Source organism: Pituophis catenifer, unplaced genomic scaffold, assembly GCF_029215685.1.
Source record: "Pituophis catenifer annectens isolate HBS135680 unplaced genomic scaffold, rPitCat1.0.hap2 SCAF_1, whole genome shotgun sequence".
In the NCBI taxonomy this organism is placed as follows: Eukaryota; Metazoa; Chordata; class Lepidosauria; order Squamata; family Colubridae; genus Pituophis; species Pituophis catenifer.
In genome coordinates this window covers 250,305,411-250,329,433 of record NW_027256881.1, presented here as the reverse complement: position 1 = coordinate 250,329,433, position 24,023 = coordinate 250,305,411, and the positions used below count along the sequence as shown (strand labels likewise).

Genomic DNA, 24,023 nt, shown 5'->3' with positions numbered 1-24,023 from the left:
CAATCTGAAGGGACTATAATGCTAAGGTATAATGGGCTTTATATGTCAATGCTAATACCTTACATTATATCTGGAAACTAAGCAGTAATTAATGCTGGGTCTGGAAAACTGGTTCAGTATGCTCCCACACCTGGGAACCCATCTGTAGTTCCCAAATACTCTTTAAAAGCACTTCAAAAAGAGTTGGAAGTTGGATGTTAAATCTGGACATCATATATCCAAGACCAATTGTCACTAAGCTGATTACATGGCATATCTTCACAGCTTTGTATTGGTTTAGTTTTGTGTGGAATACAGAGATTTATTTCTTTAACAGGTTTTTGTTTTAGAAAAATGAAAAGCAAAACTGTGTCCTTCCTCTCTTTTTTTTCAATTTGGTGGGTAGTAATTTCGAAACTATAAGTAGATTAAATACGCTAAAAATACAGTCTTCTATTCTTAAATGGTAAATTTGTCTCACTAAACCTAATAGAACTCACTTTTGAGAACAAAGTATACTAAGGACACTCTCGTAGATCTGAGTTTACAAATTTATAGTCTGAAATTGTGAAATTGGATGGGTATACTAATCTTGGCAGAACTTACCAATGTGCTTCTTTGAGCTTGTGAAAGTTTTGTGGCTACAAAGTATTGGACAGGAGCTAGCACTATGATTACAGCTGCTCCAATTAAGGCACTGATTCCAAGCAGGTAGTAGAGCAGAACAATTCCAACAATAATCTGCAATGATGGAAAGAGAAGGGACATTGATTTGTGTAATCGATGCAATTCTAAAACTGGATGGTAAAGGGCATTTGGGAGGATGGAAGGATTCTGGACATGCAATCAATTGTTATTTTTGGAAGAAATGTAGGCTGTCCTCCAAAAAAGGAAAGGATACTCCACCTCAGGATAACTACAAAATTAGAGAAAAAAGCTATGAAGATTCAAGTAACTTAGATCTCATGATCTCATGGGAGTATAGTAGGTAAACATTTTACATTGACCTCTGATCAGTGGTGGGTTTCAAAAATTTTTACTACTGGTTCTGTGGGTGTGGCTTGGTGGATGTGGCACGGGAAGGATACTGTAAAATCTCCATTCCCACCCCACTCCAGGGGAAGGATACTGTAAAACCTCCATTCCCTCCCCAATCCAGAGGAAGGTTACTGCAAAATCCCCATTTCTTTCTGATCAGCTGGGACTTGGGAAGCAGAGAATGAATGGGGGCGGGGCCAGTCAGAATTTTTACTACCGGTTCTCTGAACTACTCAAAATTTCCGCTACCGGTTCTCCAGAACTGGTCAGAACCTGCTGAAACCCACCTCTGCCTCTGTTCCCATGGGCTAAATTAATTAATAATCCATTAATTTTCTTACCTGTACAGGCATAGCCCAGAGATTAGGACACAGGAAGAAGAACCACATTAGCTGGTTTGTGTCTATTGCAACCAGGTTACAGATCTGACCTGAGGTCATTTCCCCCATGGACATGTTGGAGGTTGATAGTCTCATGATCTTATTATAAATTTTTGTCTAGAATGAAAATGTTCAGTTTTAATTGAAAGAGAAAAAGCAAACTTCCATATTGATAATATCTTGTTCTATATTGATAACATTTATAACCAATCATGATAATAGCAAAATATTATGATTATAAGAATACTGTGAATGCTGAAATTACATGCTAGCATCAGGACATCTAATACAAATAGATATATTGCAGCATTTTTATATAATTTAGCTTATCTCATGCTATGAGGGTGTCTATGGAGATTCTCAGTCATCCGGGTCATGATTGTCCGAAAAGTGCTTTTTTTCCAAGTGGCAACTGGACTTTCTTTGTCTTTCCTTGAAGATGTTTCACTTCTCATCCAAGAAGCTTCTTCAGAAAAACAAAGGAAGTCCACCTGCTTCTTGAAAAAGCACCTTTGGGTCATGCTCTGAGACTTACATAGTAGTAGTACTGAATGTGAGTAAAGTTCCAACAGATTTAATCAATTTATTGATTAGAAATTATTGTTTTATATCCTAGATGTAAAATGTGGATGCTAATAGCTTAATAGTAACTATTAAGCTATTAGCTAATAGCTTAATAGCTATTAGCTTAATAGTAACTTTATAATGGAGATTACAGAATATAGTTCCTCCATAGTTCTTGCTGCATTTATCTGATTTTATAAATAGAAGGAAGCTCTTTGATTATTAGTAGGTATTTTAGAAATTCAGGCTGAGAAATTTGAGTTGACTTTAGTTTAAAAAGTTGTTAATATGCTATAAATTAATTTTTGGGAATATGTTTTAGAAAAAAAAGGTTTTCCTCTGTTTTTATTAATTGGTACACATATGTTCACACAAGCATATTTATATGGAGCTTGGTATTTTAATTACTCAAAGTTATTATAAATATTATTTCTTCATCTATTATAAGGTATCAGATAATTCAGTAAGAGTACCATTTTTCTCTTCTAATGTTCAATTCCCTAGTGGAAACATTGCCCTGCGCTATTAAGCAATCAAAGAAAGTTTGCATACCAGTGGCCGATGTTGAATATAAGTTGATATGATATTCTGAGTATTACTGATAATTTTCAAGATTCATATCTAAACGTGAACATTTTACAACAATATGGTAATGTAACAGCATATCCAGTTACATTTGAATAAATATCATAACTTCCAATTACCGTATTTTTTGGAGTATAAGACGCACCTTTTTTCCCCAAAAAGAGGGTGAAAATCTGGGTGCGTCTTATATTCCGAATGTAGCCCCGCCCAGCTTCTCAAACGGAGATTTCAGAGGCCGAAAAAAGCATCAGAAATGAAGCTTCAGAAAAAAAGCTCCCAAACAGAGCTTCAGAAAAGAAGCCCTCAAACAGAGCTGCAGAGGCTTTTTTTCTGAAGCTCTTTCAGAGGCTTTCAGAGGTAGAAAACAAAGTTTTTTCTGAAACAGAGTTTCAGAAGTTTCAGAGGCAGAAAAAAAAGCAAAAAAAAAAAAAAAAAGCATGGCACAGAGCTCACAACCAAGGAACCTGTTGCTAAAATTCACCTCTGGGAACAGCTGATTGGGGGTAGTCCGGGAGGCTGATCCACCTGCCAATCAGCTTTTTCTTATTTTCCTCCTCAAAAACTAAGGTGCGTCTTATACTCCAGTGTGTCTTATACTCTGAAAAATACAGTAGATCATACATACCCATAGTAATTTGAAAATAATGAAATCTATCTATTGTCCAAATCTTTTTTTAAAAAAAGGTTGGAGTACGTATTCCCAGAATATATTTTTGTTAATAAATATTTCAAGTTAAATAGGACTTGAATTTTGATACAAATAGATAGCTAAAAAACCCTACAAGTGTAGGAGGAGAAATATGTGAATATCACTCCTAGACCAATTTCCATTTTAAGCAGAACTCCTATGTTAACATCAGTCAGATATTTTAAACAGATTGATGTTTACAGTATTTTAAAGGAAATTTCACTAGAAAACTGTATCATTTATTTAATAAACAATTTGGTCTTAAAAGGAATAAAGTTCATTTAGAAAAAAAATCAATAAAAGCCTACATGATATAATTAAATGAAATACTTTGATTCCATCGCTTTTCGGAATTGAAAGATTATATTCAACATGCATTAAAAAGGTGGTTATCCTTTGTAACTCAATAAAAATGTTAATAACCCAAAAAGAGACGGTATCCTTTTTCTTTCACACACAAAATCACACATATAAAAACACTACTATCCAACTAGAATCAGGATTTTATTTTCCAAAATCACATTTACAGTAATATGAATATAACAAGATAATGTGATAGAATAATTTAACTTTTTTTTGTGCCCGTGGTCAGTTTTGACCCTTGGTGACAAGTCCCTGCAGTTTTCTTGGCAAGGTTTTTTGGAATTATTTTGCCATTATGTTCTTTCTAGGACTGAGAGGAAGTGATTGGCTCAAGGTCACCCAGCTGGTTTTGTGCCTAAAGTGGGACTAGAACTCACAGTCTCGTGGTTTCTAGTCTGGTGGCTTAGCCAGTGCGACTACCCCAAATTGACCTTCAATTTGACGGTTATTGTTGGCAATTAATTATTACTATTTCTGGTATCAGAGGTTCAATTTGCTTCATTTTTTCTTGTTTTTTTTCTTTCTTAATATAGAAACCCAAGCTATGATCTATTTGTGCTGAAATCAGATGAGCTATTAATTTCAGGAGCCATGTAGGACAACTGCAGCTTATATAATGAAAGGCAAGGACATGAAAGTTTGTCACAGTAGAAGGAGAATGTTGAGTGAAATCCTGGTTTGTCTAGGGAATGTGCATTTTAAGAAAGCAAATGGTTGGATATAAACATGGCTTTCAAAATATTCTAGACCATGGATGTGTACAGTCAGTAAAACAAGAGAAAGAATAGCATGGACCATCTCCCATTTTTCCTTAACTCAAGAGTATTTGTTAACTTGCACATTTTTAATGCCCTCACCATCACAGTAAAGTGCATTTTAATATCATTAAGTATTTGAGTACTAAATACTTGACATGACATTAAATACTTTTGAGTTTTTAAGATAAAAATCAAGAGATTTATTAAGGCATCAGCCCAGGGGTGAAATGCTCCCGGTTCGGACCGGATCGCCTGATCCGGTAGCAATGGTGGCAGGTGGTTCGGAGAACCGGTAGCAAACATCCTTGTGCGCCCCCCCCCCCCATGCACAGCTGAGCCATCATCAGAGGTTTTTTTTTTTTGTTTTACTTTTAAAAGCATTTTTTCTACAACCTCTTCGGCCGAAAAAATGCTTTTAAAAGTAAAAAAAAAAGCCTCTGCTGATCACGCGGCTCAGCTGGGATCATCAGAGCCTTTTAAAAGCATTTTTTCTACAACCTCTTCAGCCGAAGAGGTTGTAGAAAAAATGCTTTTAAAAGTTAAAAAAAAAAAGTTGGCCACACCCACCCAGTCACATTACCCCTGCCCCCCACTAAGCCATGCCCACAGAACCGGTAGTACCAAATTTTACATTTCACCACTGCATCAGCCTTTTCTTTGATATATTGTCACCTTCACTGGCAATTGTCATCTTCACTGACAGCCCCTTTTCTAATTCTGTTCTTTTTATTTTGAAGATATTTGAGGAAGCTCTTTTACTTATTCTCCAGATCCCTCATTAATATTAGCTCAATTTGAGCTTTAGCATTCCTGATGCCACTTATACAAATACATTCCACCTCTATGGGGTTATACTGGTCTTTATTAATAAAATGCTTTTTCCATTAAATTAGCTGTAAAATAGAAACCTTTCACAACATGAATCTGTAGAATATTTGAAATACCTGTATTGCTCCTCTTAGATTAATTCCTGTTTCAATGGCCACATAGTATGATGCCTGGAGAAAGGTTCTTTGCAACAGAAGTGCAAAAAAAAGGAGGACTGATAACACATAAGCATTAGCCAAGAATTCTTGAGAAGAGATGAAGTAAACACCCATTATTTTAGTCTGTAGAAAAACAAAAACAAAATAAAAGGCTATTTAAAAAATGTTGTTTTTAAAGAATTCCTATAAATGCAATAGAACACAAATGCACAATGGAAACTGCAGAAATACTGGAATATATTTTAGCAAGCCATAGAACAATTGCTGAAATTACTTACAAGATCTTGTAAATGGAAAAGATGGTAAATTTATAATCTAATTTTGATTTACATTACAATGCCAGATTCTCTATAAAATAATTTTATGGTTTAAAATAACATTCATTGTATTTCCTATATTGAAGTCAGCCTTATTTCTGTCAAAAAGACCCCAAAAACCCTCATGGATTATTTCTGTTTTCTAACGCATAGCACTTCATTTTATTCAGGTATATTAGCCATCAGAAGAAGAACAAAGTGATAAAATAAGGTCAGTTTTAAATATATATTCTCAAGCTTTAAAGCATGTGAATCAGGGCAGACAATGAAGCTAATAATGTGTCTCTTCAGAAGCAGAAACTTATTCAGAAAACAAAGATACTATAACACCCCACCTCCCCCTTGATCTGTATATGGAAGTTTTCCTAAGTAAATTTTGCAACTAGCACATGCTGGAGATAATTTGGGCAATTTATATCAAAAATAATTGTGTGTCATCTTTTTAATGGCATGTATTATTTTGTATGATATGCTACATGATCATTTTAATAATATTAGACATGTATCTGAAAATGCTATTTTGCTATTTTTAGAATTATGCTGGCAATTAGAAACTATAATATCTTCAAGTGTTTCATTTTGCATATAGGATTATCACTTGTCTGTTCTCAATACTAAAAAAAAATCAAAGTTAAATGCAAAGAAGTAATGCTAATGATTAAAACTTAGCATCTGAAGTTTGCTTGTCCACAATAATGCAAGCGCCCTTGGGTGAGGTTAAAGAGATTGTATGTATCTGGTGTTAGTTTTGTATTACAATTGTAGGTCAAGAATAACCTTGACTGGAAGCAAAAGTATCAGGATAATTTCATTCAACTGACTCTTCAGGAATGTATTTGAGAAGCAGAAAGATGAAATGGAAGGAAGTTCTTAACAATTGTTGAACTGGGCTATTAAAATGGAATCTAAGGAATTTGCGCTTATCTTACCAATACCAGTTCTCCTTTTTGATCAGATATAAGCTAATTAAGTACTTTGAATATCTTATACTGTCTTCTTTTCACTCTGTTTTAAAACTTATAAAAAGAGGAAATCCTCTTCCTCCATGACTGATTTGTCTTTAGACAAAAACAGAGTTTTTCTGAGGCTACTGAGGCCCCGTGAGAGCAAAGCCCTCTTGTGTGACTTCTAGAGCAGGGATCTCCAACCTTGGCAACTTTAAGAGTTGTGAGAAGAGAAGTCCACAACTCTTAAAGTTGCCAAGGTTGAAGACCCCTGCTCTAGAGTATCTGGAGAGGAGAGTCCAGAGGGAAGGTCTGGAGAGGCCTCTCTTGTCCAGGGTGTGTGTGTAAGACAAACCAACTAAATCAAGGTGCACATTTTTGGAATTTTTGATATGCCAAGCTTAAAATATTCAACATCACTAGCTTTATTTCGTTATGTTTTAATTTACTTTGGGCAGATTCTGGAGAAAATAGGAGGCTCTAGGAAACACAATACACAGTGACCTCTCCTGTTGGACTGAGGTTTGAATGAACTCAACTCATTAATAGTGCAATTTATTATTTAATACTGGAATTTAGTTGAAAGAATAAAACATTTACTTCTTAAAAAACTAGTTAAAGTAGATTTCTCCTACTTAAAAAAATGTGAATATCAAGTGCAAGAAACTGGAGCTGGGATAGGATTCAAAAGCATGGCAAGTTTATTCATTCAACCTATAAACAAGAATCTACTAATTATCAATCTGAATTGACACTAGATAAGAGTCAATGGACTTCAAGGAGGGCTAGATTTAGGCAGAGGTGGTATTCAGCAAGTTCTGACCAGTTCTAGAGAAGCGGTAGCGGAAATTTTGAGTAGTTCGGAGAACTGGTAAATACTACCTCTGACTGGCCCCACCCCCATCTATTCTCTGCCTTCTGACTCCCAGCTGATCGGATGGAAATGGGGATTTTGCAGTAACCATCCCCTGGAGTGGGGAGGGAATGGAGATTTTACAGTATCCTTTCCTGGAGTGGGGAGGGAATGGAGATTTTACAGAATCCTTCCCCTGCCATGCCCACCAAGCCACGCCCACAGAACCGGTAGTAAAAAAAAATTGAATCCCACCACTTTAGGTCTCTTTCGATAGCATAGGGACACCAGCTTGATGATGTATTTGATCCCACCCTCAGGCTTTGCCCTGTCATCTTTTACATCAGGCGTTTTAAATGTATATCTTAATACCGGTATATTTCTTACTACATGATCTGCTTTTCATTTAATTCTTACATCTAATTTTGGAAGCAGAGTATATTCAAAACAAGATCATGGGTAGGCAAAGGGTAGATCATGAGCAGAAATCGTTAAATTGGGAGATATAATAATATTATTATGTTAAATTAGGAGTTATTAGATAATGTTATAATAGAATGTCACTTTGAAATGTATATTATAGTATAGTATAAGGGGGATATGATAATTTTAGTAGAAAGAAAGGGTCAGCATATGGAGATGGAGTAAGTGGATGGTAAAGTATGATATAATCTGTTATGAATTTGGGTTTTATTATGAAGAAGTCAAAGGGGAAGGGGAGGGTGAGGGGGATTAGGGAGGAGGGGGGAAAAAAAGGGGGAAAATTTGTATTTGAAAAACTTTTTCAATAAAAAAAAAAGGGGAAAAAAAAAGATCCATTATTAGTGTAAACTAGAATGAAAATAAATGATGAATGCTGCCTAAAGCTATTACAAAAGAAAACAGTATTGTTAGCATGACATAAATTCTAAAACAATACATGGTTGAATAATATATCATTGAAAATGTAAAGCATTATCTTATAGAAAGAATTAACTTTCAAAGTCATGATAGTTTGATATTATTCTTTATAAGGTCATTCTCTGTCGGGTTTTTAGAAAGGCTACCTCTATTAAATGGTGAAGTTATATTAATAATGCTTATATAAATGATAAAGCATTAAAAGTTTTGTGTTACCACAAGAACCACTAAATCATTCTATTAGACACTAAGGTGGTTACCTTTTAAATATGTTACATGAGCTAAAGCACCATCTCTCTATAATAAATTATATTATTTCTTTTTTCTTTCTATAGTCCAAAATAATATCTAACTAAATACTGACTTGATGAAGAAAACTTGAAAATATATTGTTTTAAAAGCTACAATTAAAGAAATTATTCTATTTCCACTCTATTATACAAACGCCAACCTTTTACTACTGCATATCTGCAATCAAACCGATTAGTTGTTTATGGAATCTTAAAGATAACAAACCTCATTAATTAGGACAAAAATTGTTCATTTCTTAACCCCAAAAGGTTTTTGTTTGAATTTTGTCACAACAGAATCTGTTTTTTTCTTAATTGCTGTGGAGAGAGAGTGAGAGCGAGAGCAAGTGAGAGAGCCACAATTATCTGGAAGATCTTCAGCTTCTTTATTATAGGAAAATGATAATCCTGGGAATGGGAAATTGTAACTGTTGATATAAATACTGTATTTTATTTTTTGACAGCCTTTTGGTCATTTCTTGTGGCTTGGTGCCAGTTGGAACAGTTTCAAGGCCACAACTGAATGACTCATTCACTCACGCTCATTCACTCACGCACACAAAAAGGAAAAGGAATCAGTTACCCCAAGGCTCATCCAAAGAGCCAGAGTGAATCTGAAACGCCCACAGGCCCTCATATAATTAGGCTAGAGACTATGAGTTCTACAGCTTGAAGTTTAGAAAAAGTGACTTTAACAAGATTAGAACTAAGGAAAAGTTAGCAGACATTTTAAAAATGATTCAAAAGAAGTACCTTGCCATACATAGAGCTGTTTTCTTTCCTTACATGAACAATCCCAGAGATACAAAGTGGACCAGCAAATCCAAGCAAATCTGCCAGAATACGGAAAGTACTGCTTAGAGCCAAAGGCCTTCCAAAGCCATAGCAGAGGGCACACCAAATACTTCTGGATCCTTGTGGGTATGGAGTGTCTTTATTCTGTCCGGTAATAAAAAAACATTTGTTAAATTCAGGCAGGGGGTGACATTTTAAAATGTCATGTTCTAAAATACATAACACATAAATATTGTTTTATAAATCCTGACCTTTACTAGAAGAGAGAACTGTTTTCTTTTCTTGGCCATGGAAAAAGGGGTTGAAGAGTTAAACCCAAGCCATGTCTTACCAATAAACTACAGATCTAGTTATGTCTAGCAATTAATTTATACTGGTAATTACTCTATTTTGTATTACTTTATGTTAGAAAAACATTCTTATAGCAATAGTAATATCACTTAGTCTTAGCCCTCTCTTTGGGTTTACAATGTCAGCATATTGCCCCCATTAATCTGTATCCTCATTTTAACGAGTCTGGAAAGATGGAAGGCTGAGTCAACTTTGAACCTGCCAGGATCGAATTTCTGACTGTGGGCAGAGTCAGCCTGCAATATTGCATTCTAACCACTGTGCCAATGGGCAGCTCTAAAATAGATTTAATTTACAGTAGATTCATTCTGATTTTAAATATTGACATATCTTCTACTCAATTGGCAACAAAGAAATCTTTTTAAAAAAATGTCATTCACAGGTGTATAAAATGGCTTGTCTGTTTTAAAAAGACAGGACCCTCTCTTTATACCATATGAAATCTGTTTGTTTTATAGTCATACCTTTTGCACTTGAAAAGCCTCATTAAGGCGCATGTAATTGGTCAGAGCTCTCATTGCAATAGGCAGTTTGCCTATAGCTTTCAAATCTATGGGTTTCTTATGGGCAGTTTTAATAAAGGTATTCATCCACCAATATGTTCCTTTGGAGAGGAGGTTCACAAAAGGTTGCAGGAATCTGACTCCAAGATCCTGAAGATCCTCAGGAGGTTTTACTTCTTTGGTTTTTTTGAAGAAAATATATCTCTAAATTTCATAAAGTCAAAAAGAATCAGCAAATTAATGCGAAGGCAGATAAAATTACCATTATTCTCTAATTAGTCCCCTACTAATGGTCGGATTCCGAAAGATCTCCTGTATGGAGAATTAGTGCAGGGAAAACGTCTCAGAGGGAGACCACAGCTGCAATATAAGGATATCTGCAAGAGGGACCTAAAGGCCCTGGGAATGGACATGAACAACTGGGAAACCTTGACCTTCGATCGTTCAGGTTGGAGGCTAAAGACGCAGCATGGCCTTCTCCAATTCGAAGAGACACTTGTTCGGCAGGCTGAGGCAAAGAGGCAGTCCCGGATCCAGTGCAATCTGGGGGCTGGGCAGGGGACAGAATGTATCTGCCCTCAGTGTGGAAGGGATTGCCACTCTCGAATTGGCCTTTTTAGTCACACTAGATGCTGTTTTAGGACCTCTTTCTAGAGCACGATACCATAGTCTCTTGAGACTGAAGGATGCCAATGATGAGTCCCCTACTCAAGATGACCAAATAATCATGAATTTTAGAGTTTGCATTTGTCAAGAGGTTCTTTATTTTCCAGTATTTGAGTGGAAAAGTTATTCAATCAGCAAAATGCGTATTCTCTAAAACCAAAGTGAAATAACATGAATTTTTTTTAAAAAATGCTTTGGCTCAACTACTTTTACAATGTAAAATATTTTTCAAAAACATAATAACTAGAATTAATTTACAATAGTTTCATGGCTTAGAAAACAGTAAATATTTGTCTGATTAGTGCTATGACCTAGCAGTCAAAAGTTAAGTTCAATTTGGACAAATAAGCATCTTATTTATTTATTTATTTATTTATTTATTTATTTATTTATTTAATTTATATGCCGCCCCTCTCCGAAGACCCAGGGCTGCTCACAATACACTCAAAAAATCACTATAAAAACACTTAAAAATTAAAAACATTAAAGACATTAAAACCCATTCACACCATTCATGGCCAGATCTCGTCAGATCGCAAAGTGAGATCAACGGCCCCAGGCCTGCCGGAAAAGCCAGGTCTTCACCACTTTTCGGAAGGCCAATAGGGTGGTGATGGTCCGGACCTCAGGAGGTAACTGGTTCCAGAGAGCTGGGACAGCCACAGAGAAGGTCCTCCCCTGCAGGCCCACCAGCAGGCATTGTTTAGCTGACGGGACCTGGAGGAGACCAACTCTGTGGGATCTTACCGGTCGCTGGGACCTATGCGGTAGAAGGCGGTCTCAAAGATAGGCAGTCTCTTTAGATTCCAATAATTCCAGAGTATTGAATTATAATTTCTATCATAGTACGATTATTGATGAATGAGTGCCAACAGACTTAAACTTAACCCAGACAAGACCGAATGGCTCTGGGTATTGCCCCCTAAAGACTATGTCGATTGTCCATACTTGGTTCTGGGGGGAGAGAAAGTGCCCCCCTCAGAACGGGCTCGCAATTTGGGTGTCCTTCTAGACTCACAGCTGAGATTGGAACATCTGACAGCTGTAGCTAGGGGGACCTTTGCACAGGTTCGTCTGGTGCACCAATTGCGACCCTACTTGGATCAGGAGGCTCTCCTCACAGTCACTCATGCCCTTGTCACCTCACAGTTGGATTATTGCAACGCGCTCTACATGGGGCTACCCTTGAAAAGTGTTCGGAGACTACAGTTGGTCCAGAATGCAGCCGCGCGAGTTATAATGGGTGCACCTAGGTACACCCACATTATACCAATTCTCCGTGAGCTGCACTGGCTCTCTATCGGTCTCCGGGCGTAATTCAAGGTGTTGGTTATTACCTTTAAAGCCCTACATGGCTCAGGGCCAGGCCTTCTACCACATAGCTCCCAGCGACCGGTAAGATCCCACAGAGTTGGTCTCCTCTGGGTCCCGTCAGCTAAACAACGTCAGCTGGCGGGCCCGCGAGAGAGGGCCTTCTTTGTGGCTGCCCCAGCTCTCTGGAACCAATTACCTCCTGAAGTCTGGACTGCCCCCACCCTATTGGCCTTCCGCAGAGCGCTGAAGAATTGGCTTTTCCGGCAGGCCTGGGGCCATTGATCTCGTTATAGTGATCTTGCGAGACCCGGCCACAAATTGGAGTGTATGTGTTTTAACGTTTTAATGTTTTAATGTCTTCTTTTAACTTTTGTATAGGATATTGTTGCATTGTTTTATTCTCTGTTGTAAGCCGCCCAGAGTCCCTTGGGAGTGGGGCGGCATAGAAATGCGACAAAATAAATAAATTAATTAATACCTGGAAGAAGAGAGAAATTTAAACATTTTGCCTCCTATTTTGAATAAATAATATGAAGTATAAATAAATTGATTTAAGGCTACACTTACATAGACAACTTGATAACTTGCCAGCCCAAAACATATTTTCTTCAGAAGGCATAAAAAAGATACAATTTAAATATAACTAGTTGGATATTACATTACATTCTATCTTTCCACTTAAGAAAATAGATATATGAAAATCTCAGGAAAGTATTCATAGAGCTTTTGAATTATGAAATTGTTCTGGAAGTAACTGATGGTAAACAGCATTAATTCTCGCTAATATGAATCATTTATCTAATCTGATTCCAGATGTATTTTTGATGAATGAGTGCCAAACTGTTTGGCACCATTTTATGGAACAAGCTAATTCTATAAATCTTGCTTCACAACGATTTCAGCTGGCTAAAGTTCTGGCCAGCAGAAGGCCAAAGTAGAAATAACCTAGCTCTTTAGTTTTCTCTCCTGTTCCTCTTCCCTGAATTTTCATACACATACAATTAATTCTTACCCTCATTCGGATTACATTAATTTCTACGATTAGCAGCATTCCATAAAGTACAACCAAGAGTGCTGTGAGGCAGAATCGAAGCTGGCGTGGTCCAATATTATTATCACAAAACTTAACAAACTTGATAGTTTTGGTTATAAAAGCCAAAGTCCAATAGAATAGCAAGGCTGTTGAAAATAAAAAAAATGGTAATTGAGATGCTAATAAGACAAATTACTGAAGACAAACACAATTATATCATTCTTAAAGGATCTACACTCTGAAGATTGATATAAATATAAATAAATTAGATTACAATGGTTACTAGAAAACCTGCATTGTTAACCAATGTAACTAACCCTACCCCTTTCCCACTTCTTCCAACAGATTTTGGTGGCATCTATGTTCAAAACTGGTGGAGGCTTCACAGATCACCAGTGGGCTCTGTCAGTAGCTGTAGCTCTAGTTCCCTTGGCTGGAGTCACAATGGCATTGTTGTGGCCCGTCAGCAGCCAGCAGAGCTGGCAGCAGATTTGAACAGTGAGGAGGTTGGGGAGAAACATGGGCCAGTCCTGGAGTCTGGGGAAGGCTCAGACGAGGGCTCTGAGTCAGAGGCAGAGAGGGGGCCAAGGCCATCTGGTAGTTATTTGCTGCCTCCAGAGTCTGACATCTGCGAGGCAGAAGAACAGCAGGAGCCTGTTCCCAGTGTGCGCATGTGCAGAGCTGCCAGAAGACAAGAACAATTAAGAAAACAGGGTCGACTTGGAAGTAAGGCTTGGAGATGATTGGCCCCTCCCATAAGACATACAAGAGGAGTGAATGGGTCATGAGCTTTTGCAGGAAGCAATTAGTTCATCTGGTCGGTTCAAGCTTTGGAAAGTTCTGTTTGACTCTGTGCTAAGTTTGGCCTTGCCCTGCATTTGGCAATTAGTTCTCTGGCAGTATTCCAAGGGAGATAAGGTGGGTGTTTATAAACATTCCCCTGAAAGACTGATTGTGAAGCCTTTCAGACTGTGAATGAAAATAATTCACAGCCGTATGAATAAAAGAGGTATGCCGGGACTAAGATTGTGCCTAGGCTAAGGAAGCCTAGGTCAGAACAGGCATCTGATTTCCTTCACAGCATCTTTGTTGTGCTTGCATGGATATCCTTGAGATCTCTTCCCAGTCTCCAATATACCATAGAGCAGCTGGCAAAGCATATGGTAATTATCCATTCTGATTATGTGTCCCACCCACCACTTCTGAACTTTCATCATCAGGGAATCAGTGCTGTTGGACTTTACATGATTCAAGACCTTCATGTTGGAGACATGATCTTGCCAATGAGTGTGAATGTGATATTTCTTCAGTTGTTTGTTGTTGGTATGTGAGTTCAGGACTCACATCCATATAGGACAGAATGGATAACCACAGTTTTATAGACTTTCAGCTTTGTGAAAATATGGACATTGTGTTGGTTGTGTCTAGTACACAGGTGCCTAATAGCCTAGTTGTTCTTGTGATTCTGAAGTCAATTTTTTTGCACAGGGGCAGCCCCATTCAATTGGCAGAAGAGTCCTTAATCCGATGGCACGAACAAGAGAGGCTGGTGACCTTTCCTGCTGTATCAAGATCAAGATGTCTAAGTGTCTTCTTGTGCTCTTAGTGTTCCACAACACATGCTTGTCTCCTCAATCTACCAGGTCAGACTACGCACACTGGGATAGACGAATCGAAATTGGCTACTCTTCCCTGGTTTGGCCCATCTGCTGAGATGATTTACCGGGGTGTTAAAACTACTTATTGATACAGATGAGAGCTGAGAGCCAAGTGGAAACCAAGGGTGAAGGAACAATCCTAAAATGGCACAGCTGGGTGTGCATAAATGAAGAGAAGCTCAACTCTAGCAAATACATTAATGGATCATCCTGTTCTGAGGACATTATAACTTCAACTCTAGAAGAGATTACATTTCCCTAGATAGAACTGATGTGCAATCTGGATTTTTTTTCCTGCACTCACAGCTCTCCTCAAAGTGTGGACAGCTGGTAGTGTCAGGGTTCCAAGTAATAACCCCAAAGAAAGAAGACTCCGAGGCTTGAGTTTCCTCAAAGTTCCTTTTTATTGAAGATGTCACATTGGCACATCTGAAAGTTTCCAGGTTTTCCCCACCCAAGAGAAAGTTCAAGTCCCTGTCCAGCACCCACATGTCCATCACATGGTCCAATCATCCACCATCCAAACTGGAGACACCTCCCTGTCATCTGACTCCAGGTGCCAGGTCAATGCTTCTTTGAAGGGAATGTTATTTTGACTACATATCACCCATACTCTATGCAATCCCCCCTCCCATTTTCCCACAGAAGAATATGTGGCAGGCCTGAAGGCCCAAATGTAAAAGATGGCTTCTAGGTCTGACAGGTAGTTGTAGCCAGAAAAGCCTTTGTACAGATTCATCTGCTGTGCCACTTGTGTCCTTTTCTGGAGTGAGAGGCATTATTCATAGTCAATCACACCTTAGTTAGAGTACTTCATTGCATTCAATATAGACGTGGTAACGTAAGATTGTTTGCTCTTTAATTGTTATGTCCTTCCCATGGCCTTGCTACTTTTTTTTTCATTTTAATTTATTATATTGTAGATTTTAATCTTTTTAAGTTACTTAATGAATGGTTCGTGTTTTAAATCATAACTATACTACGAGAAAAGTATGGGAAATATTAGACATGATAGGAAATGCTATTTTGGAGAAGTAGACTCTTACTTTCAATTAAACCTGTGAGGCAAGAACATTTTTCAGAAAACTAGGAAACTATTCTAAATTCTTGTAATATGGCAATATGTATTTTTGTCTATAATACAGGCAATTTCATAAGGACATATGAAGATCAAAGTCTTATCTAATCAAGTATTATGTTCCCAAGCTTGCCACCCACATTCCTTATGGCTGATACATACCTATCAATAATTTTGGAAAATTGGATGTTTCAATGTTGTGGTAATAAACAATGGATGTGACGGCTGCCAAAAATGCCATCCCTGGTGGCATATATAAGTGCAAATTACCAGATTTTAAAACCCTAAGTAAAGTGAAACATGTATTATTAAGTAGATTCATTCTTTCAAAGAGAAACATTAATAAGCATACATAAAATAATTCATGTACCTCCAACTCTCTCCAGATGGAACATTTTCATATGCACACATAAGGAAGCATATCAGAGTTATAGTATCTAAGAAATTATTATATAGCCCCATTTTTTTCCTTCATTATTCAGAGTAAGATTGCAGAAAAAAGGGGAACAGTTCTGAGGTATATTAAATACATACAGCAACTGAGAGCATCTGAATGACCTCATGTGGGTTCAGAAGCTAAACAGAGTTAGCTAGTTAATAACTGATGATGTTACCTAGTTAGGGTAATGAAACATCTGGAATAAAACAAGCAAGCTCAGAGAACACCAAGGATCCCTTATCCAGTTAGTACTTGAATGGAAAACTGCCAAGGAACAGCAACATTTCAAAACTGTGGATGAATGCACTAAGTATTTCCATACTGCTACCAAGAAAATTGCATGGCCATGGGGATTAATTCATCAAAAATTAAGCTCACTTCAAAGAAGGCTATTTTAAAAAAGAAGGGATGGGATGGTGGTAAAAAATTTTAGTCCAGAGATCGTAAGTTGCTCATTAATGTCTTGTTTGTGAACCTCAGATCTCTCACTGACTAGGGCCCAAATGTAGTTCTTTTGTTATATTTCTGAATTTGAGGGAACCTTGATGCTCTCTGAGCTTGGTTGCTTTCTTGCAGACATTTCATTACCCAAAACTAGGTAACATTATCAGTGCTAGGCAGATTTCTGAGTTTTGGAAACAAAATAAGCTTAAGAAATTCAGCGCACTTTCTAACCTTTGTAATCCATTCCAGATTGGCCATTGGCCTTACCCTCTTTTTGAATGTGATCTTCCCACATGCTGTACAAGTAAGTCCTTAGCTTCTAAAGTCAAATAGACTGCTACTAAGAGAAAATGCTTGGTCTTTCAAAGTTGATAGATAATTGAACTATGTAAAAAAATCACAGTCCTCCTTTCCACATTTCACTCCTGAGATATATGTGCATACTACTATTTCTAAGAAATATTAAATGCAATAAGGATTTGAAATTACTGTAGATCTTTGCTTCAGTCTTAACGGAACTTTCGTTCTGTGAAAAGAATTGAGTTAATATTTATGTAATGAGTCTTTTTTCCTTTTTTTCAGCAGCTCTTGTTTTCCCAAACTGCTCTTAGATATTGGGGGAAATGAGGCAACAAGTAGTTCAGATTTAATTCTTCCTAAATTTTTCTGCTGTTTTCAACAATCTTCCCTGCCATATGCACCTCCCATCTTTAAAACAATAGTTAAAAAGAAACTGTTATATTCAGTTTTAGTGAAGAATTACAAAAAGATAATGTATAATTTAGAAAATCAATAAAAAGCAGTTTATGCAAACCAGACAAACTGCTTAGGTAACCCTTCAGCATGCTGTGATATATGGTGTAAAAATACTACCAATGGAAGAAATCATTAGTAAAAATACATCTCCCTGCCCCCAATGTGGATGGGAGGATTCTTTAGGAGAACTAGCTAATGAATAATAATAAGAGGAGAGCCATGTTAATCTATGACAGCCCAAAATCAGAAAGTCTGGTAGTACCTTTGCAAATTAACACATTTTATTAAATAAAATAAGATAACTGTTTCATATTCCCAGAATATCAAGTGTATGAAAAAAGTTGGTAACCTTTGCCTTTCTAGCAGTGTGGTCTTGTCATATATTTTAAAGTGAACAGCACTGTAGGTTGAAGTTAGTTATTAGGAAAAAAAAGCCTTGTTATCACACCACCTTTTAAATAGTTTTTGATTCAGATTTATAGATTTTGAGAAAAGTGCATTTTCCCCTCTCTATTTGGATATTATGAATTTTTATAGGTATGGAAATCACTAACTATAGAAAACATATTCACAAAAAGTGACAAACAAAATAAAATCATCTGGCTAACTAAAAACAATTGTGCATGTATATACAACATCAGTTATTATTATTTTTTTTAAATACATGTCACAAGCTAATCACAGTGAAATTAAGATTCAATTCCTAACAAACAGAATAGTCCAACAAGTTATATTAGAATAAAAGTATACATATTATGTATTCTTACCCATCTGACACGATCCCTTCAGCTATTTCACAGACCAGCACAAACAAAAGGATAAAAGTCAAAATCCACCGTAAATTATGGCCAGGAAAATGAAGCCAAGTGCTATGATGGATATGAACTTTGGAACTTTGACTTCCCCATCCTAATATTTAAAAAAACAAAAACAAATGATCACCATTATCTTAACATTTTTGTGCAAACAATAGATCTAGTTCCCTGTCTTGACTATCCTAAACTGGAAAATAAATATATTAATCTTTTCTGGGTTTTTTTAGAAAATAAATTAAAAGAGGTTTTAAAAAACACAGAAGTCAGAAATACTTGATTAGAGACCAGCTTTGGCACTGATACTGCACTGATACTTTTTTTTTGTAGACCCCCCCCCATAAAGCAACTTTTAATTGCTTTGTAATTCATCCAGAAAACTCTTCTTGGGCAGATTAAAATAATAAATAAATATACATCATGATTATGAAGAACACTCTTTCCAAACAAAAAAACCTATTATTTGGAGATGCTATAAGCCAGTGGTGTCAAACTCACGGCATCATGTTGTTGCTATGTGACGTATCGTGACTTCCCCCCACTTGCTAAACCGGGAATGGGCGTGGTCAGTGTGTGATGCATCCGGGCCAGGGGCTGCAAGTTTGACACCCCTGCTATAAACGATCAGTGAACCACAAAGGGGGAAAATGCAACATCAAAGAAAGTTAGCATTTGGTGCGCTCTTTATGATTCACATAAAAAGTCTGAAAAATACATCTTGTCAAAATAATTTGTCAGTGATTATGGATTCATTAGCTTAGGAATCTAATTCAAAGTATTTTATTAAAAGTTCTAACACTTCAAGGGCTTCCCTGGATTATTTTGTTACATACTTGCAGCAGAAATTATTATTGTACTAACTGCGAAAATGTTTAATTTTATTGTATTTATTAAACAAATTTATATAGCTGCCCATCTACCAAAAGGAACACTGGATACTTGTACAAATAGTTTAAAACTAAGAAATGCTAAGGAAAATCTCTGTCTTCAGATAGAAAACTCTTTTTTATTAATTAAAACTGTACAGTCCATACAGTCCTTCCCTAACAACTCTCTCTCTCTCTCTCTCTCTCTCTCTCTCTCTCTCTCTCTCTCTCTCTCTCTCACTCACACACACACACACACACACACACACACACACACACACACACGAGTTGGAAGAAGTGGGAAAATATAAGAGAGCAAGAAGAAAAAAATATCACCTGGAAGATCCTATCATCTCTCACATATTGAGAATATATTCTCATGTATTCATTACAGTGAGTTTATTTTCTGTTATTTTCCTCTACTTATATGTTTTGGATTCTCTCCTTTAAAAGTCACCATAACCTTGTGCTCGATTTCATTTCACACCACGGGTCATTCCATTCCATTTATGATAGGTGACAATACTTTCCGTATTTGCAAAGAACAACATTTGATTTCATTGAACCTATTGGAGACCCAGGGAAAGACTGGATAGAACCCACATCCTATTCAAGCCATCCGTTGCTTGGGGAAGAGGAGAAAAGTAAAAGAAGAAAGCAGGTCTGTGGAGATTCTCAGTAATCCACAGGTCATAGTTGTCTCAAAAGTAGCTTTTTTTTTTCTTTCTCAAAAGGCAACTGGGCTGTTCTTCATGGAGAAAAAAAACAAAATGTTTGGATGAGAAACAAAACATTTTGTTCTTTTTCCTCCAGGAAAAACAGTCCAGATGCCTTTTGAGAAAGAGGGAAAAAACCCTACTTTTGAGACAACTATGACCTGGATTACTGACTCCACTGACCTGCTTTCTTCTTTCGCTTTATTCATCTACCCCAAGCAATTCTCCTTTGGCAGCTGATGACGTGGATAGGACGTGGGCTCCATCCAGTCTTTTGCTGGGTCTCCATTAGGTTCAGTGGAATCAAATGTTGTTCTTTGCAAATACTGCAAGCATCGTTTATTTATTTGTTTGTTTATTTGTTTGTTTGTTTATTTATTTATTTGTCAACCATGTATAAAATAAGAGATATAAGTATCTGTTATCTTATACATTAAGTATATATAAATATATATAAGTTATATAAGTACATCGTCCGCGTATCATTAAAAAAAAAACAGCCCAAGTTTTTTTTTTTGAGGGGAAACCCCCACCCCCCCAACTTCTGAGGCAAGAAAGCAGGTCAGCTTCGTTCAGCCCACGGGAGTTCGCTTATTTCAATTCGCCCGTTCCTTGGAGCTCTGCGAATAAGCAGCCGGTCCTCCTGCTTCCTGCGCCCCCGCTGGAGATGGGCGACGTCAAGGAAGGTGACCCAGAAGCGCAGCCCAGCAAGGTGGACGGTCCGCGGGACAGCAAGAGGACCGGGAATCTGCTGCTGGGAATTGGGGGATGTGGGCGCTGCAAACGGCGGGAAGGACAGGCACTAAGAAAGCAATTGCACCCAAACACACCCACACACCCCCTTCCCTCCCTCCTCCTCCCAGAGCTGCACTCACCTATGAAGAGAATGGGGAACGTGATGAAAAGCAGGAAAACGTGGGGCACCACGTTCAGGGCGTCCACGAAACAACCGTTGTTGAGCACCCCGTCGGTCACCTTGTAGGCAGTCGAGTTTTGCTCGCTGCCACAGAAAGCCAACGGCATGATGGAAGAGGCGGCGGCGACGGGTGGGTGGGAAGGGAATGGAGACGAGGCCGGACCGGACAGGCACAAAGTGCGGCTGAAAACCTCTTGGCTTTCCTGCCTTGGCGGCGCTCTTCTCCCGCCTTTACTTGAGGGACGCGGCGGCCAGCCCGGCCCATTCGCGCGTGGAGAAAGCCATGGGAAGGCGGCCGGATGGCGCTTCCTCGGGAGAACGCGCCCGCCTGCGCGCGCGCGTTCTGGGTAACTTGCTTTTACGAGGACGCGCGCCGGACCTGCCTTTCGGAGGCCGGCAGGTGAAGTGCAGAAAAGAGAGATGCGCTGACCGGAGGCGCTAAGGCTCCAGATGGGCAAAAGCGGCGCGCGCCTGCGCTTCCCCACCCCCCAAAACAATGGACCGGGCGCTTTCGCCTCGCCGCAGCTCCGGGAGCAGCTGAGGGAAAGAGGAGGCGCAGCCCGGTACTTAAAGGAGCCGCTTCCTCACGTCGGCCGGCCGGCCTCCTCTCCTTCTCTTAGGGTCAAGCGCCCGTGCATGGGAAAGCCCGCGCGTCCTGTGTTTGTAAATAGTTTCAGTGCAGACGGGCGTTAGAATTTGACCCTTTGGAAACCTCGGCTGCCTGGGGAAAAACATCGCGCTTTGCAGAGGGGAAAAAACAGCGTGCATAGTAAAATAGGAATGGAAGCGCAAAGTGTAGTTAGGCGTCAATTGTTATTATTTCGGCGGAATTTGGCCCGATGTCAGTGAAGCCCAGCTACGTCCACCCACCGGCTCACTCTCTCACATGCACCTTCAACGTCTCAGCTGAGGCGCTACAATTGACAGAACAATAAAACTCCACTGCCATCGTATTTATTACTTAGTCGTTTCTTGAGATCGTTTTCCTGAGAAAGAGGATAGTGGTATTCCAAAGGCATGTGATCTTACACAGTAAAAGTGTGTACTCTGTGTATTTTTATCCAAAACAATAGCTGCCCTTTTTTTAAAAAAGAGAGTTTTCAAAATGAAGTCTCATAATTAGGGCTAAATCAGATTGAATGTCATTTGAAGAAAGTTTACTTTCAAAGCTTTTAAGAAAATATAGCTGATTTTAATGCCAGAGATAATCTAATTTCAGATTTAAGCAACTCATGAATATTAAATGTGAAATGCTCTCTTTTGGAATATTTAATTGATTATTTAGAAGGCCAATGGAGCAGAATGAATAAAATTCTGTGTTAGAGTAGGTTCTAGTCCATCTTCAGTCATGGAAGCTCATTGGGCTACTTTGGGTCAGTCATTTTCACTCAGCCCAATTTATCATACAGGGGTTGTTGTGGGGAAAAAATAGGAGGGAATATTTGGTACTGTATGTCATCTTGAGCACCTGAGTGAAAGGCAAGATATTAAACAAAGTTATGGTTAAAAGTTTATAGAGGTTCTAGATTCACACTAAATTACTACACCTGAATATTCTAATAATATAGATAGTGCTTATATAAAGCACGTACAGGCTTTATGTGCATGGTACAGTTTTAAAAAACTGAAGTCACATAATTTTCCTTTCTCAAAATTTCATATTTTTGAATTTTTTTGTTTTGCAAATGATTTTTTCCCCTTAACAACTGAAGAGATATCATTGATGATGTGTGGCTAATGCTGAAAACTCAGAAGCCATTGAAGCATGGATAAGATCCTCGGTGGTTATGGCGGCTCTTCAGTGTTCCTGGTGTCCTAAGACTAGCAGCGCTTAACACTGCATATTCCTGTCTCTGTTGTCAGTTGTCATCAAATGTTTCCCTGCATACCTGAAGTCTTGTTCCTTTAGTTCAGTGTTTCTCATCTTCAACAACTGTAAGATGTATGGACTTTTTCCAGAATTCCACAGAATACTGCATGCTCTTTGGAGAATTCTGGGGTTCAATGTCCACACATCTTAAAGTTTCTGAGGTTGAGAAACACTATTTCAGTTACCAGGTATATGAGGATACTGAGATTGCAAAGGCTTTATGACTTTCTTAGCCTTTTAAGTGCCCCCTCCAAATTACTATGTATGAGAATATGATTCTACCGTATTAAAATAAAAAATAAAGTCCACTTCCTTACAGGTTTGGATTAAATGTTGTGGATCTTCATCTGATTACATATCTGGTAAAAAAATTCAGCACAAAGGTCAGCTCCTTTCAGACATCTTCATACTTTCTCATTTCTCTGATTAGCCCCCATCAGTATCTTAATTCTAACCCAATACAAATATCTAAATCATAACTTTTTTTAAGAAAGAAATTGGATTTTTGCTGAATAAAACATGAGATTCTTAAATTCCCTTAAGCAGAACAAAATAGCTTTTGCTAGTGAAGATGTGAAAGAAATGGAAAAGGTTTTATACTGTGACATTATATCACACCTCTCAATCCTTTTGCTCTCACAATCTACTTCTGAGCTTGGAGACCTGATACTATTGCATAATTGTTTCCTCTTTCTTCTGTTATTTTGTTATTCACAGAAGGAAAAATTATAAATTTCAATACAGCAAAAATATTCTATGGATACTCTTGGCATAGTTGACCTTAATGGCCATCCTGCTTCAACTAACTATTTAAAAAAAATAATTTTATTAAAAGTTTTAATTACAATACTAAAAGGTAATACAAACTAGAAAAGAAAGGAAAAAAGGTTCAAAATAAAAAAGAAGAAATAGAAAGAAAAAAATTAAGAAAGCATCTTCCCACCCTCACCACAACAAGCATAGCCATCATTTCTGTAAATCTGCTAATTAAAATCCAAGATGTTTGGTTTCAATTACTTCTATGATATCACTGGTTACAAACCCTCCTAGTTTCAAGCATAACAAATTCAGAAAGCTTTGTCCACTGCTGTCTTAAAGTGAATTTATTAAATGATGCCAAGGATTAGATTGCTGATCAGATTTGGTCCTCTTCTGAAGCCA

General features: G+C 37.8%; 1 protein-coding gene across 4 annotated transcripts in view; it reads right to left on the bottom strand.

Moving 5' to 3' along the window:
* The window catches only part of ABCC8 (ATP binding cassette subfamily C member 8), a 65,493-nt gene extending 44,201 nt beyond the window's left edge, over positions 1 to 21,292 (bottom strand). For 3 of the 4 annotated variants that reach the window (XM_070933510.1, XM_070933519.1, XM_070933527.1), the window contains exons 1-9: positions 20,952 to 21,292; positions 18,450 to 18,591; positions 16,206 to 16,327; positions 13,287 to 13,453; positions 10,256 to 10,498; positions 9,399 to 9,584; positions 5,300 to 5,464; positions 1,359 to 1,514; positions 586 to 720 (exon numbers count right to left, since the gene is read on the bottom strand). In XM_070933510.1, the coding sequence (XP_070789611.1) occupies positions 586 to 720; positions 1,359 to 1,514; positions 5,300 to 5,464; positions 9,399 to 9,584; positions 10,256 to 10,498; positions 13,287 to 13,453; positions 16,206 to 16,327; positions 18,450 to 18,591; positions 20,952 to 21,099 (1,464 nt within the window). In that variant the 5' untranslated portion in view covers positions 21,100 to 21,292. Of the gene's footprint in view, positions 1 to 585; positions 721 to 1,358; positions 1,515 to 3,027; positions 3,064 to 5,299; positions 5,465 to 9,398; positions 9,585 to 10,255; positions 10,499 to 13,286; positions 13,454 to 16,205; positions 16,328 to 18,449; positions 18,592 to 20,951 lie in introns of those variants that run through there. The other variant, XM_070933535.1, reaches the window with a different exon arrangement.
* Positions 21,293 to 24,023: the final 2,731 nt, after the last annotated feature.